The sequence below is a fragment of the Aulonocara sp. 'chitande type north' Nkhata Bay genome, linkage group LG6 (genome assembly GCF_057382095.1).
Source record: "Aulonocara sp. 'chitande type north' Nkhata Bay isolate Kocher_YH1m ecotype deep benthic linkage group LG6, A_spYH_male_GT1.1, whole genome shotgun sequence".
Classification (NCBI taxonomy): domain Eukaryota; kingdom Metazoa; phylum Chordata; class Actinopteri; order Cichliformes; family Cichlidae; genus Aulonocara; species Aulonocara sp. 'chitande type north' Nkhata Bay.
Genome location: NC_141349.1, coordinates 9887700 through 9905043, shown reverse-complemented (window position 1 = coordinate 9905043; position 17344 = coordinate 9887700). Strand labels below are relative to the sequence as shown.

General features: G+C 39.7%; 1 protein-coding gene across 2 annotated transcripts; it reads right to left on the bottom strand.

Moving 5' to 3' along the window:
* Positions 1 to 6467: 6467 nt before the first annotated feature.
* Positions 6468 to 16992, bottom strand: LOC147327233 (F-BAR and double SH3 domains protein 2-like). Of its 2 annotated transcripts, XM_086294874.1 has the most exons (4): positions 13056 to 16992; positions 11626 to 11721; positions 9627 to 9710; positions 6468 to 8136 (listed from the first exon to the last, which is right to left on the bottom strand). In XM_086294874.1, exons 2-4 carry the CDS (start codon positions 11677 to 11679, stop codon positions 7915 to 7917), a joined length of 360 nt encoding a protein of 119 aa, XP_086151000.1. In that variant the 5' UTR covers positions 11680 to 11721; positions 13056 to 16992; the 3' UTR covers positions 6468 to 7914. The 2 variants fall into 2 exon arrangements, with proteins under 2 accessions (XP_086151000.1, XP_086150999.1); XM_086294873.1 differs by having other exon boundaries at positions 11626 to 16992.
* Positions 16993 to 17344: the final 352 nt, after the last annotated feature.

Here is a 17344-nt window from a genome sequence, read left to right as displayed (position 1 = left end):
AACAAAATTTGAACACAGTGCTGAGCTGCATCTCAAATGAATCTTCCAGCTCTCAGCTGACATGTACCAGAGCCCGATTGAAAATGCCATCAGGAGCATTTGTGAGGAGTTCAAGGTGAAAATGTGAGTAAAATTGGACACCTACCAATATGGTTGCAAATTTTGTGAATTTTCCTTAATGGATGTTTAAAAACGTGAGCAGACTCTTAATATTAAATCAGAAGATCCCTATTATAGTCATGGTGGGTTTTGTTGTTGTGTCTTACAGGTTGAGTCCTGCAGAAGTTGCATTCCTTAGGGAGTACTGTACCACCATGAAGCCACTGGTGAAAGCTTCAAACATTCTTCAGTCTGAGTCCACTTCCTTTATGGGATGGCTCCTGCCAGTAATCCAACAACTACTGTCCAAACTTAGCAGGCTGGAGACATCAAGCAAGACATGCGTGCCACTCATCAGAGCCCTGCAAAATGGCCTTCAAAAGCGTTTTGGAGCGATGATGGAGGATCCAGAGTTGGCTGCAGCTGCAGTCCTCTTATCCAAGTTCAAGACTTCCTGGACTGACAGAGCAGATGTAACAGAGGCTGGTAAGGATTCATGTGATCCCATTTTTGTGTATTTTTACATTTGAACAGATGCTTAAGTGAGTATTTCACCTAATACATTGTAAGTTATTGATGGTCTGTCCTGAATACTAAACGACAGAGCATGAGAGTGAGGATCAGCAAAGAGAGTCATCTGATGAAGATGAATTCTTCTCCAGACCAATCTCCAGAAGGCTGCAAAGTGCAGTTGAGCTTGATGGTTACCTTGCTTGTGCCACAGACACCATGGAGCTGCTGCACTCCTTCTCAGGTATCAAAAACCTCTCTCTTAAACTGAACACAGCTCTGCCTGCTTTTCTCTTGTTTGTTTATCACACATTTCGAGCCAGAAAGAGGAAACCAGCGGTGGTCGCTCTAAACAACAGCAGCAGGTTAAAGCTTGATCAGCTGCTGCTAGAATTAATTTAATATTGCTTTCTAGTATCAGCTGATGTTGGCTGGAGCCACAGCTGTAACAGCTGCTGGTCATTGATATCGGTTTGGATATGTGGTGAGAGGGAAACGTGAAGATGAAACCAGCAGATGTCCTTACTGAATCATCAGAGCTGAACAGGTGATGGAGAAACAGGTTTACCTTTTAGGTGACATGGATGAGTTGAAGGGAAGTTATGAACTGTTTCTAAGAGACAAATAACATCAGGATCCTTTTCTACTGACAGCTGGTAACTGTGCAGGGACGGGTCTAGCAAAGTTTTGCAAGGGGACAGGTAACCATATACATGCACTGTTCATACAGGGAGTGCAGAATTATTAGGCAAGTTGTATTTTTGAGGAATAATTTTATTATTGAACAACAACCATGTTCTCAATGAACCCAAAAAACTCATTAATATCAAAGCTGAATGTTTTTGGAAGTAGTTTTTAGTTTGTTTTTAGTTTTAGCTATTTTAGGGGGATATCTGTGTGTGCAGGTGACTATTACTGTGCATAATTATTAGGCAACTTAACAAAAAACAAATATATACCCATTTCAATTATTTATTTTTACCAGTGACACCAATATAACATTTCCACATTCACAAATATACATTTCTGACATTCAAAAACAAAAACAAATCAGCGACCAATATAGCCACCTTTCTTTGCAAGGACACTCAAAAGCCTGCCATCCATGGATTCTGTCAGTGTTTTGATCTGTTCACCATCAACATTGCGTGCAGCAGCAACCACAGCCTCCCAGACACTGTTCAGAGAGGTGTACTGTTTTCCCTCCTTGTAAATCTCACATTTGATGATGGACCACAGGTTCTCAATGGGGTTCAGATCAGGTGAACAAGGTGGCCATGTCATTAGTTTTTCTTCTTTTATACCCTTTCTTGCCAGCCACGCTGTGGAGTACTTGGACGCGTGTGATGGAGCATTGTCCTGCATGAAAATCATGTTTTTCTTGAAGGATGCAGACTTCTTCCTGTACCACTGCTTGAAGAAGGTGTCTTCCAGAAACTGGCAGTAGGACTGGGAGTTGAGCTTGACTCCATCCTCAACCCGAAAAGGCCCCACAAGCTCATCTTTGATGATACCAGCCCAAACCAGTACTCCACCTCCACCTTGCTGGCGTTTGAGTCGGACTGGAGCTCTCTGCCCTTTACCAATCCAGCCACGGGCCCATCCATCTGGCCCATCAAGACTCACTCTCATTTCATCAGTCCATAAAACCTTAGAAAAATCAGTCTTGAGATATTTCTTGGCCCAGTCTTGACGTTTCAGCTTGTGTGTCTTGTTCAGTGGTGGTCGTCTTTCAGCCTTTCTTACCTTGGCCATGTCTCTGAGTATTGCACACCTTGTGCTTTTGGGCACTCCAGTGATGTTGCAGCTCTGAAATATGGCCAAACTGGTGGCAAGTGGCATCTTGGCAGCTGCACGCTTGACTTTTCTCAGTTCATGGGCAGTTATTTTGCGCCTTGGTTTTTCCACACGCTTCTTGCGACCCTGTTGACTACTTTGAATGAAACGCTTGATTGTTCGATGATCACGCTTCAGAAGCTTTGCAATTTTGAGACTGCTGCATCCCTCTGCAAGATATCTCACTATTTTTGACTTTTCTGAGCCTGTCAAGTCCTTCTTTTGACCCATTTTGCCAAAGGAAAGGACGTTGCCTAATAATTATGCACACCTGATATAGGGTGTTGATGTCATTAGACCACACCCCTTCTCATTACAGAGATGCACATCACCTAATATGCTTAATTGGTAGTAGGCTTTCGAGCCTATACAGCTTGGAGTAAGACAACATGCATGAAGAGGATGATGTGGACAAAATACTCATTTGCCTAATAATTCTGCACTCCCTGTAAGATTGGGGAAACCTGCAGTCAGCTGAGACTGAAGAAGTCAATTGGATGAGTGACGAAACGTTTATCCCACAAAACGTAAAGTCCAGATGAACAGAATCAACTTTTGGAGATACTATATAGCTCATGCTAACATCACATCTTCACATTTTTCTTTTTAGAGGTAACAATAACTTTGCATTCTCGCTACTCAGCATGCTCTAAAACAGGTATATGTTAGCAATGACAACATTTAACAAATGTTTTTAAAATTCTAGCCGTGCTAATTAGCCTTAGGATTGGTTGAGGTCTGTGAAAGCCTTTGGAACAAAATCAGTCTTGTAAAGCTCACTATTTTCCAGCTGAGCCTATAGCACATTTGTTAAAGTCAGTCCGGATTGTACAGCTTCTAATCAGAAACAATTAAAGTTTGTTTCTTTTTTTCTGCTCATCAATCTTTTTCTGTAACCAGGATACCTGGAAAGTCTTAAATAACTCATGTTAAAATGTTGCAGTGCTGTAGAGTGGGGTCATGTTAACAATCCATTCAAACTTGTGGTCTTCGAGGTCAACTTTATGATTTATTGGTTGAAAATTGACAAAAAGCTTTAGAACTTAGAAACTATCATTCCTACAACTGTGCTGTGTATATGTCACAACATATAGCAGGAACCTATAAAGGTAACTGACCTTTGACCTCTCCTTTAAGAAGGTACATGTAATGTCCACAGTGATTAGACATACTTAATAAAACAGTGTGGGGCACAGAGTATTGTTGTGCATCAGTGTGGAACATGTCAGTAACACTGAGGGTTACACACACTTTGCCAGGTACACCTGTTCACCTGCTCGTTAAACACAAATGTCTAGTGAACCAATCAGACGTCAGCAAATTAAAGTATTTAAGCATACAGACATGTTCATGATGACCTGCTGAAGGTCAAAGCAAGTATCAGAATGGGGGAAAGAGATTGCGTGGTTGTTGGTGCCAGATGGGCTGGTCTGAGTATTTCAGAAACTGCTCATCCAATGAGCTCACAAAATTACCTCTACAGTTTACAGACTGTAGTGGCAATCCAACCAGCAAAAGGCCACCTGAGGGAATTTGAGTTATTTCCAACTCATCCTGGTGATGAGGTCAAACACAACCAGTACTTTTAACATTTTATCAATTATTTACCAAATTAAAAAACAACTTGTGGTAACTTATTTTTAATTTTGCTGCAGACAAGTTGAATGAATGCTTACTGGATCTAGAACACCATTTAGATCATAACAGCTCCTGATCAGGATGAATTTCATTTTCAAATCAAATTTCATGTCGCAGTTTCACAATTTTGTAACATATTATTTCAAAGCTTGCTTATGGGCTTGTTTTGGAGCAGACCAACAGTCAGGCTCGTCTTCACCCTTACTGTCAGACTCTGAATTGATGGTTCCGCTATATCTCACCTGGCTGAGTGGGGACACATGTACTAAACGTTAGAGTTCCCACTGCAGGAGCTTGGGTTTGAGTCTGCCCTCGACCGTTTCCTGTGTGCCATACCGCCTCACTCTCTCCCCACCTTCCTGCCTCATGTTCTGAAATCTCTTCCTCTCCATCATCTTTGAGTTTCTTTGAGTGGAGCTTCTTTTGCAGCTGTGACAAAATATAGAACGGTTTCTGTAACCAGGGGAGTAAAATGTGCTGCAGTGTGAGGGCGCACAGGTGTAGGTGTGGAATTTTACATATAAATATTATAGTTTACTTCATGCACAAGAAATGTAAACATTTAATCTAACCCACTTTTCATCAACTACATAACCTTTATTGGAGAGTACATTCATAAATTCTTTTTTCTTTACAAACTGCTCTTTTCATCTCTCCATGTCAGAGGTCAACTGAAACCAAGTCCACCTATATAAAAACACCCCATCAGACACACAGTATTTTCCTCAGCACTTCACAACTTTTGCAAGGTATATCGTTTTAACTTTTTTTTTCGGACCCCGGACACAGCGCTGTGAGGTAGTTTGCACACAATTTGGCCATGTAGAAAGCATCGTTTGTTTGGAACGCGTCATCACTGTTCATAAGAGTTTAATTTAATCAAACCTCATTTCAGGATCTACGTGGCTCCTCATCACTCGCCGATTCATCATTTTATTTAAATATCTGAATTTTCAGAATGGTGATCCAAGCGGGACACAGAGGCTGCTAGTTTTAACGCACCAGAATGCCGCAAATATAAATAAAAGTCTGACTATCCCGAGAGCCTAGCCGCAGCGACACCTTTCTTTCAAATGGATGCCTGCAGGTGCATTGGAGCCGACTTTGCTACCCGCACAGAGCGTTTCTGACAGTCGGGCGCTGCTTATGCAATAAAGAAAAACAACAATACAGCATGTTTCTCTGCTCCAAGACATCCGCGGTCCTTTCACACGGTAAGCATGTCTGTTATACCCAGCGCATAAATGTCTGTATGTCAGCGCTGATTAAACCCTGTTTAAAAAAAAGAAAGAAAAAAAGAAATGTTTACGTGGAGGCTGTTGGCTCATTGGTGTCAGATGAACTTTTTTTCAATCACTGCACTGAGGGCATTAAAATAAATACAGTAACCATCAAAATAAGTTTTGTTGATAAAATACATTTCTTGAAACCGTCCATTGTTTTGTCCGAACTCTAAACACTGAATCCAATTTTCAAACTAAAAGCAGTGCTTTCAAAATTTACACTAAAGCAAAAAACCTACAAGAACAAAAAATAAACAAAATAAAATTATAGTACATAGTGACATATGTGTTTTATTTCTCATAACACATCATTTCCATCTTGTCTTCAGTCCTGCATTTTTATACTTCTAAGACCAAAATGAAAACTAAACTCTTCATATTCACAAACACTATTTGTTTCAGGATTTCATCATGATTCATTTTCCATATGAGGCAGTGCTTTCAAATTACTTTTGAAGTAGTACAGAGAAATTACTCTTCTCCTCTTCTTTTAAATTGCATCAATATTTTCCAACTGAGCAGTAAAAGGACACGGAAGTCAAACATGAAGCATCAACGTGATGTTTAGATGTCGATTAATATTACAATAAGAGACTAAAGTAACTCGCTTTGAACACTTCAGTTTTCTCTCTTGATGCTGCTGTTTGTTTCCTCCTCCACTTGTATTTTTCTGCACTTCAGTGAATGTGCATAGCGCCCTCTGTTGTATGTTTGGGAGAACTGCACTGCACTGTCATCAAATGAAACTGTGCAGAGGTGGAAAATGAGCAAAGGAAGCACATCAACTGAAGAAGCTTCTTGGATCAGAAGTTAAACATCATCCAGAACCTTAAAGAAGTAAAGTCGCTTTCTTTCCAGGCTCCTTAGACAACCATGACCTGGATGACTGAGAACCTACAAACACACATGAGCAGCAGTTTATTTAATGTGGACCTGAGCAGTGCCCAAACCAACAACCAAACAATTTTTATTGGACCCTACTTCAGCCAATCAGCAGTCTTTATCTGTTTCAGCATCAAACACAAACCACACCTTGAAGAGAGGTGACAAATCCACAAACACCTTCAAATGTAAACACACATCACACATGATGAACATGGATCCTAACATAGTTGATACTTTTTTTTGTAAAGCCTGATACTAAATGTATGCAGGCCACCTGAACTGCTTTGTCTCGAGTGCCGCCCACTGGGTTGGTCACTAGAACTGTGTGTTGCCATCACTGGAGCCGTGGTTGGTCTTTTAGATTATTTAGACTGGGACTGTTTTTTGTTGATTAGGCGGCATGGTGTCCTGACGGCTGCCTCTGTTGTTTTTTTTCCCAGGAGGAGGAGAGTGGAGCACAGGTGGACAGCAGCCACGGAGCAGAGAGCACGGAGTTTTGGGTGAAGACATGACACAGGAGTCGAGGGAGCTCAAGAGATTATTGTGTTGTCTTATTTACTCCACTGTAAATAAAGAGCACTCTCCATCGCACGAGTCCTGCTTTTGGGTCCTCCTTCCCCACTTCACAAAGACTGAAACTAATTATACAGGTAATAATAAAGGAACCAAAAGTTCACATCTATAGCTTTAAATTTGGACAAATCTGTCAACACAACCATCATGAATAGAATAAAATACAAACAAACACTAAAACTAATGAAAAATTACACATGATATATGAACTGTGGAAACTAACTGAACAATAAAACTCAGAATAAACAAATTCAAACATTATATGAAAGGTATAAACTGATTTGCATCTTATTGATTTGCAGGCTCACTTTGCTCCAGGACTTGACGACTGGCCCAACCCGTACAGTCTTTGTCTCTTAATACTGAATGTTGAAAACTGATACTCATGGACACCTTATTTCAGCCTCTTTACTTTGCATAAGAGACCCAAAGCTTTACATCAACATGATGTTGTCTAGTGGACCAGCACGTCCATTACATGTTTTGCCGTTATTGCTGTTTGTTACGAGTTCAAATATTGAGGGTGAGCACAAAACAATAATGGTCCAGAAGAGCTTCGGTCAAACAATGATTTTAATGAACACGCGCGTGGGGAGATGAACACTGCCCACAGACAGCATCGATCTCCGCCCAATGATACACAAGCAGTTGTTTTATACCATCAGGGTTTACTTTTATGACGCCCCCTCATGCGTCAAGCAGATACAACACAGGCATAAGTTTCAAAACCACAAATGTTCTGTTGACGACTTTGGACACATTTAAAAGGACATCTTCTCCGTCTCGAGGCCAGGTGCTTCCTATTAATCTTCTCGCTTATCTCCTGGAACAAACTGTCCCTTAGGCAGACACAATTTTGCAGTCACAAGCTTTTGCAAACTATTATTTGAACTCTTACACCAACAACGCCGTTAAACTCGCCCTCCCAGAAGCCATCGTCCTCGTGGGTCTCTCTGCTCAGGATGGGGATGATGGCGCCTTCTGGGAACGACAGCTCATCTTCCGTTTGTCCCGCGTAGTCGTACAAAGCCTTTGCGAATGAAACTGCAACACAGACAGTGGCAACGAGGGTATTAAACAAAGCAGGAAATCAAAACTCCGATATTATCTGGTGGAGGCGGATCTCACTCCTCGAGTCTCCGTTGACGGAGCCGGTTGGGAGTTCGGTTTCAGGTTCGGTGGAGTTGCTGGAGGACTGGGATCGGGCGTCCAGCGCGGCCAGCGACTGCAGCATGCTCAGCAGGCTGTTGGAGGAGGGCAGCTGCAGGTATTTCTCCGGGACGTAGCCCACCTGTCCGCTACGGTTTCTGGCCTGGAAACACAGACAATGCACACAGACGATGACAACAGCCAAAAATGTTTCAACAGGAAAACTCCTAATGAGAAAAAATAAAGTCAGATGTAAAGAGTAGGGCTGTAACAATATCACTGCATCGTCGCCAGAATTTAATAACAGCCACAAAGAGAATAATAGGAGAGCTTTTGTTCTCTCTTCCTGAATTAACGAGAAATCTAAAATCCTAAACAAGCCTCTGCTGAATTCATGAAGCTTGATTTCATGAACACCGGTGGCCTCCCCTGCCGCTGCTTACTTATTTTCATTCAGATTGAAAACACTCAGAGGTATTGGGATCTCTGTTGGGGCATGCTGTGGGGAATCACAGCACTAAAACAGATCTATATAAATGATATTGCTCACATTTTTATGTATGATTATATTCATTAAAATAAATACCCCATTAAAACACTATATCTGTATATGAAAAGATAATCACCTAAGTAAATATACATAAAATATTGGCTCAACACGTGGAACATTTGCACAATGGCTCACAGGAAAGCCAGACTTACACAATAAACAAAAGTAAAACAGCAACAATGCACAATGTTCCTTCAGGGAAATGATCTGAAAACAACCACACACAAAGTACACAATGACTACACACCAGCAGCTCTGCAGAGGCGTTTATAAAAGAATGACTTCACACAATGATGGGAGCATCCACAGCTGACATTTCTACATTTAAGTAGACACCACTGACCACCCGAAAAATGTCCTCAAAGACTTCTCAAATTTTCTCCCAAAGGTCCAGGAGCAACTTTGTAACAGTCTGTGACAAACAAAGTGAAAATGACAACTAAGTAGCTGGGAGATCATCAAATTAACATTTTATATCCATGACCAGGTCACTCCGCAGATCTCAAACTGATCAAGAGTCCACGAACCGCTGTTAAAAAGCAGAAGCTGACAAACTGTGATCAAACCGGAGCGCTGCTGAGGCAGGATTGGATCACCATCAATCAGGATTTGGTCCAGATTTTCAGTAGCTGCACTTAAGGTATGAATTTAAAAACTGCCTCATTCATGAATTATTGCATTCACAAACTTGGGTGCCATGCCCGCTCACCTGCCTGCCCGGCTGGGTGACGAGAATCTCCCATCAGCCCTTTACGGCTGCAGGGCCAAAAAAGAAGCAGAGAACTGTGTATTTGTACATTTTTTGATTTGTCTGTATGTTCAGCAGAGCTTCTACCACCCAGGCCAACCTGACCTGCCTCAATGCACCGCAGGCATTTTAGTTGAATTATTCTAATTCCTGAAGCCACATCAGTTCAACTGATCCCAGAGAAACACTAAAACGTCCAGTAGATAGTCTGTACCGGTGCGAGGTCTTATAAAAACTGAAACTAAATGTTTGTCAAACAGTCTAAGAGCCAGAGAGTGAACTAATACACAAAACAACCAACCCTCAAACATGAGAGTGCATCTGCTACATAACTGTGTTTGTGTTATTTTTGTACCTTGACCCAGTCCTCCATGTCGCCATCATCGATGACCTCCAAGATTTCCTGCTCCTCGATGGTCAGCTCGTCTGGCTGAGAAGCCTGCAGACAGACAAACACGTTCATTCAAATTAAAGCTGCGATGTAACAGTTTAACCATCTTCATTTCACCCGTGATGTATATTTTTCAAATACCGCCACACTGGTGAACGGACAAAAATGCTCACTGTGGCTTCAATAACATCAGCCAGAACACTGAAGAAAACACTGAGACCATGCCTGCATTTATACCACACTTTACTCAGGACTCAGGTAATATAAAACAACTAATACTCCAAAGCAGCACAAAACTCAGACTTAAACTAGAATTTCTGTACAAACTCAAAGAGCAGGTGTTTTAAACCTGGACACAGAATCATTAGTGCCACAAAGTTTGGGAAAGTAAATCTAAATGGGGGTTAAACACGACTGGAACTGATTAAAAACAGCCAAAACAAAAAGTGGCTTCACTTCAAAGTCAGAATTATAACTGGTATCCCAGTATTCGCTGCCTGTCTGTTGTCAGACGCATTTGTGTGACCATAAATACCACTTAAGTGGGAAAAGGAACTTCTGGTCATCTCTGCTTGGACTGCTGACTCAAGTGTCAAAAAATGATTTGATAGAGGAACTTGTATTGGAAAAAAGAGGAGCAGGGTATTGATCCCTGTTGATTTACCCGTCAGTCTACAGTCATAACTTTACCTATGACTAAAATCTGACACAAATGAGCATCTTCTGAAGGATGTCACCAGTCCTTCACCTGGTGACATGTTAAAGATCCACGTCCAATCCAAATATTTAATTAAAAGTGGAGGTTGTGCATTTATTTAGGAAGATAAACAGTCTGATAAAGTCGGAACAAACACGAGCTGGAAATAGTCCCACGGTGAGGAAATGAGACGACACATCTGTAAATAAAAACTAAAAATGGGAAATAATCTAAGTTCCTGTGCAGGGCAAGGAGTACAGTACAAAGTTCACTGTTCTGCCTTCAGGCTCATAGTTCAGACTAACAAAGATAAAGACCAATCACGCAGGACTTATTATGTTTCCTGCTTTGACTTCTTACCCAGACTGTTCCATAATGTGTGTGCAGCACTTTTGTGATTAAAATCTATTTAAATTAGTTGTTTATTTCAGTGCAGACAGATTATTGACACTCAAACAATGGAGCTACTTTGTCTGTTACTTACAATTTTTTAGAAAATTAGAACATTTTTTCCTGCTTGTGTATCAATTTAGAGGAAAGGTCATCACCCAGCTTCTCAAGCTTCATACTCCAGTGATCATGAATGTCTAAAAAAAAAAAAAATCTTTTCTGCATCTGGTATTGTTGAGATGTTTAACTCTGGACCAAAAAGGTGGATCTGCTCTGCCTAAAGCCGCTTTGAGCATCAAGGTCCTGAGCCGAGTCCAGTCCGGGCTTTTGTGGCCACGGCCAGCTCAGCTTTCAGGATGCCCGTGAGCTGCTTGTTCCACTCGTCTGATTTTGTATTGATTGTTGTCTAAACAAATTAATCTGTCATCTGTTGAGCTTTGTTCCACTTCTCAACAATCTCCTCTGATCTGTGTTCATTACAGCATTTTACCTGTGGTTTCCAACCTGTGCAGTTCAAACCTGAAGGATCCACATTTCACTTCACTTTTCTGTAGAAATTGATTTTCCGGTAAACTGATTAACACCTCCTGCCAACTAAATTAGTCAAACACGAACCTTATTTTATGCTACAAAATTTGTATTAAAAGCAACCCAAACACTTTGAGATTTGGATTTTAATAGTTTCAAAAATTATTCTTCAAGTTTTACTTGAACATTTTAGAGAAATCATGTTAAGTTCTAAATTTTTAAGGTTGGGGATTTCATTCCATGCATAATAAATACGAGTTTATTTTCCCCAATAATCACTAAAAGCAATCGCATGTGATATTTTATGCATTTAATAATGAATAAAAAGAGAAAAACATCAGTATTTACCGTATCTGAGTCGACAGGCTGGAACATGAAGTCTGGTGCTTGCTGGAACGCCATGTTCTTCTGCACAAACAGCTGCTGTTGAAACTCCTGCAGAACCTGCATGCGTTTCAAGGGAACAGACAAAAATATACATATATACTTATTTAAGGTTTATCACAAGCTTACAAATCAGCCCATGTCTAAACCTGCATAATTAACACTTAGTAAAGCCTTTAGGGTTCAGGCTTGCTCCCTATTTAGTTTTAATTTCTTGCCCACATTTATTTCTATTTAAAATTAACTTTGAAAAAAAAAAAGACCTCCAGCTGAATGAATTGTGGCCAGTGATCCGTGTAGCTTTGGGCCACATTTATAATTTTTTATTTTCCATTACTCTGTCAGTTTATTTCTGTTGTATTAAGTTATGTGATTTGCTTATAAAATGAACCCAAATCAGCTTTTTATTATTTTAAACAAGTCAAATAAAAGAAAACGCCAATAACAATTAAGAGAATGACCATAAAGCCGTTTCTGGTTACTATCAGCTGATCTGAATGCTGATGACCACTCTGGTGTTTGTGGTCACAGCCTGACATTAAAAACGTATCACAGGCTCGAGTTCACCGCCTGCCTATTTTCACACAGACTATTTTTAACTCTCCAGCTGCTGAAAGCTTAAAGAGACAGTTAACAAATTACATAACATATCACTGTAAGTAACACAGGTGAAGGTACAAACAGTTTTAATTCTAATTTCAGGTTTTTTCTAAAGCCAGCTAAAGCAGCCGGGGACTGGACCACAACCTGGACCACAAAGCTCTCTGCCCACCCGAGGGAGGACGAAGTACCTGTGTGGATATTTTAAGCTGAACTCATGGGGCACAGCTATTAGCTGTTCTGGAAAACAAAGAAACCTCCCCAGTACTGGTCCCAGGCTAGTAACTTTGGTCTTTTGAATTGTACTTAAGTTTGGCCCCTCATCAAGAACCAGTTGCCTTGGGGAGACCATACCAGGGGACAGCATAGCTTCTCCTCCTCAACTGCGATCATTCACAGAAAGGAAAGGAGCCAGTGTAGGTGGTTTGACTGGCATCTGAAATAGGAGGCCTCCAGAATGTCTCCTAGACGAGCTGGTAAGGGCAGACCAAACACACACTGGACACATTATGTATCTCGGCCGGCTCGCCGTGGTATCCCAGTATTCGCTGCCTGTCTGTTGTCAGACGCATTTGTGTGACCATAAATACCACTTAAGTGGGAAAAGGAACTTCTGGACATCTCTGCTTGGACTGCTGACTCAAGTGTCAAAAAATGATTTGATAGAGGAACTTGTATTGGAAAAAAGAGGAGCAGGGTATTGATCCCTGTTGATTTACCCGTCAGTCTACAGTCATACCTTTACCTATGACTAAAATCTGACACAAATGAGCATCTTCTGAAGGATGTCTGACCTCTGCCTTAGAAACACGATGAAGAGCTGAGTTATTTGGAAAGCTACTCGTTTACACCGAAAGGCACCAGAGTGGCGGCTCACTGTTCTCCAGGAAGAGCAGGAGTAGGTGGCTGGGGAGGGGGACGTCTGGGCATCATGACCGGACTCAGATAAGCAGCAGAAAATAGATGGAAGGAAATCAGGTTTAGTAATATCAGTTTTATATTCTTTAATCTTGTACACCGTATAAATGCCTAACATTTTAATCAGGCTTCCTGTAGAAACAAGATGCTGCTGCGTCTCTGCTCACATGGAGAGGCAGAGGTTGAGGTTGTGTGTGAGAAATATATTACTATGAATTACTAGGCTAACAATTACACCAAACTGCCAGGCTTGACACCATCTGAAAAGTAAAATGAGCATAAAATGAGCAGCTTACCCAAGCCAAGTTAAATAGTATCCCACAAGTAGCTCATTTTACTTTTGCTCCCCCAACTTATTTAATCAACCAGCCACAGTGTGGAGCTGACATTCCAATCAAGCTTAATCAAACAATTAAGCTCTCTCTTTCATAGATATAAATAACTGCTGCTAGCTATGACGTTTAAGGAGTGAATAGTGAACTTCTTTTAATGGTGTGTTTAATTAATTTTATTTAATAACTTGTGACCTTTGAGTCCCTTCCTTGCAAGAATTATGGCCAATGACGGAAATGTATGTATTACATTTAAGATTGGAAAACAATATCAATGCCACAAACGTGAGTTGTCATATACATCTGTGAGTTAATCTGCACAACCGTGTGCACATGTGCTCTGTGCATGTACACACACAAAGAATTGACCTTCGTTCCTTAAATTTGTAGCATTGCCTCTGTGCTGACTGATGGTGCTCAGTGGCTTTTGCTTCTTGCTTTTAAATCAGATGTCACTCTCAACATAAACACAAGCTACAGCAGCCAAGCAGTCTTAGCTGAGGAAACAAAGATACATTTCCTCATTTAATGTAAAATATTGTGGTGATGTTATGTTATATTAGGCAGGCAGCTGCCCAAATAACACTGTGACAATCAAAAGTATATCTATTTTGAACGCCTCAGCTGGAAAAATTCAAAATGGTTTGTAAAGTTGGCCACAGGTCTGTATGTAAATGGGAGTTAAAACATTGCTTCATATTTGGATATGTATGATGTTAGTGTTTCTAAAATACTAAAAAATGTGTTTATTAAAAAAGTAAACTAAAAATAGACATTATTAAACTTTATACTTTTAAGTACTGAATTGAACATAATATGAAATAATGTGTTTCCACTGTGGGAATGATGGATCCAATGACAAATAACTTTCAGATTAGTAAAGCTATATTTTTAATCTTTCTAGTTTTCCATTTCTATTTAGATGATTTATATTTATATTTAAAAGGAACAGGATCATAACAAAATAACACCACTGCAAGTGTAACAAAAATATGTTGAAATCAAATGGTATGTTATTTGAAATCAATATGAAACAATGACACATGCATTTTATCCAATTTTTTTATTTATTTAATTTTTCCCAATTGTCCAAATTAGTCTGTGATTTGCCTTATTGTCCAACAAATCATATTTATATACAAATATATGTGACTCTCAAATATGATTTAAATGGATCATTCCTCACTTGATGACGAATTATCCATTTAAATATTTGCAGAGTCCTAAACTTGATGCCAGTGAACTTATCAGCGGTTGGTTTTAAGAAAAAAAGCCCAAAAAATCCCCTATGAGCAAGCACTTGGCGACGGTGGGGAGGAAAAACTCCCTTTTAACAGGGAGAAACCTCCGACAGAACCAGGCTCAGGAAGGGGTGGCCATCTGTCGCTGCCGAGTGGGCTTAAAATGTTCACTGTCCATCCTCCTTCTGACAGGAACTTCCTACAGACCAGGTATGAAGGATGCCTGAGTGGATATACAAAACTCACAAGTTCCTGGCTCTCACGGCTCCTCTGCAGAGGGTTAGTCGAAGAAGGAGGGGCATCGCGAGGGGCGTCGGGGGACGGGGGACTGTGCCTCACTGCCCTCCCCTTCTCCAAGAAACCCGTCTTCAACCGAGCCGAGAGAGCCGGGAACTTGTGAGGTGTGCATGTCCTGGTGAGCCTCCACCGTTTTATGGGTGGGTGCAGCCTCGACTGTACAGAGACAGACCAGACCAGCTGCACCACACAGACACTTCAAACCTGATCTGTGGACAATAAACAGACAGACACACACACACACACACACACACACACACACACACACACACACACACACACACACACACACAGACAGACACACATATATACACACACACACACACACACACACACACACACACACACACACACAGACAGACACACATATACACACACACACACACACACACACACACAGACAGACACACATATATACACACACACACACACACACACACACACACATACATACATACATCTTACTATTAAAAAAATAAATAAAGTTAGGTAGTTCCTAACAATTAGCAATACAAGACATACATACACACATAAACATTACAAGACATAAAAACAAGTGAAAGATATTTGCAACAAACAGACCTCAGTGCAAGAAAGTTACTTACCAGCAATACAAGACATAAATACACACATAAACATTATAAAACATAAAAGCAAGTCAAAGATATTTGCAACAAACAGACCTCAGTGCAAGAAAGTTACTTACCAGCAATGCAACACATAAGTACAAATATAAACACTATAAGACATAAAAACAGGTCAAAGATATTTGCAACAAACAGACCTCAGTGCAAGAAAGTTACTTAAGAGCAATTGAAGACATACATACAGACATAAACATTATAAGACATAAAAACAAGTCAAAGATATTTGCAACAAACAGACCTCAGTGCAAGAAAGTTACTTACCAGCAATACAAGACATACGTACAAATATAAACATTATAAGACATAAAAACAGGTCAAAGATATTTGCAATAAACAGACCTCAGTGCAAGAAAGTTACTTACCAGCAATACAAGACATACGTACAAATATAAACATTATAAGACATAAAAACAGATCAAAGATATTTGCAACAAACAGACCTCAGTGCAAGAAAGTTACTTAACAGCAATTGAAGACATACATACAGACATAAACATTATAAGACATAAAAACAAGTCAAAGATATTTGCAACAAACAGACCTCAGTGCAAGAAAGTTACTTACCAGCAATACAAGAAATAAGTACAAATATAAACATTATAAGACATAAAAACAAGTCAAAGATATTCGCAATAAACAGACCTCAGTGCAAGAAAGTTACTTACCAGCAATACAAGACATAAATACACACATAAACATTATAAGACATAAAAGCAAGTCAAAGATATTTGCAACAAACAGACCTCAGTGCAAGAAAGTTACTTACCAGCAATACAAGACATAAATACAAATATAAACATTATAAGACATAAAAACAGGTCAAAGATATTTGCAACAAACAGACCTCAGTGCAAGAAAGTTACTTACCAGCAATACAAGACATAAGTACAAATATAAACATTATAAGACATAAAAACAGGTCAAAGATATTTGCAATAAACAGACCTCAGTGCAAGAAAGTTACTTACAAGCAATACAACACATAAGTACAAATATAAACATTATAAGACATAAAAACAGGTCAAAGATATTTGCAACAAACAGACCTCAGTGCAAGAAAGTTACTTACCAGCAATATAAGACAAAAATACACACATAAACATTACAAGACATAAAAACAAGTCAAAGATATTTGCAATAAACAGACCTCAGTGCAAGAAAGTTACTTACCAGCAATACAAGACATAAATACACACATAAACTTATAAGACATAAAAACAAGTCAAAGATATTTGCAACAAACAGACCTCAGTGCAAGAAAGTTACTTACCAGCAATATAAGACATAAATACACACATAAACATTACAAGACATAAAAACAGGTCAAAGATATTTGCAACAAACAGACCTCAGTGCAAGAAAGTTACTTACCAGCAATACAACACATAAGTACAAATATAAACATTATAAGACATAAAAACAGGTCAAAGATATTTGCAACAAACAGACCTCAGTGCAAGAAAGTTACTTAACAGCAATTGAAGACATACATACAGACATAAACATTAAAAGACATAAAAACAAGTCAAAGATATTCGCAATAAACAGACCTCAGTGCAAGAAAGTTACTTACCACCAATACAAGACATAAATACAGACATAAACATTACAAGACATAAAAACAGGTCAAAGATATTTGCAATAAACA

What these genes read in the sequence shown, in the direction of transcription:
- LOC147327233 (XM_086294873.1), bottom strand. Translation starts at nt 11,727, where the DNA reads ATGCAGGTTCTGCAGGAGTTTCAACAGCAGCTGTTTGTGCAGAAGAAC. An exon ending in AGCCTGTCGACTCAGATACG is followed by an intron (nt 9,711 to 11,625) that starts GTAAATACTGAT and finishes GTCTGTCTGCAG; the next exon opens with GCTTCTCAGCCAGACGAGCT. An exon ending in ACATGGAGGACTGGGTCAAG is followed by an intron (nt 8,137 to 9,626) that starts GTACAAAAATAA and finishes CTGTGTTTCCAG; the next exon opens with GCCAGAAACCGTAGCGGACA.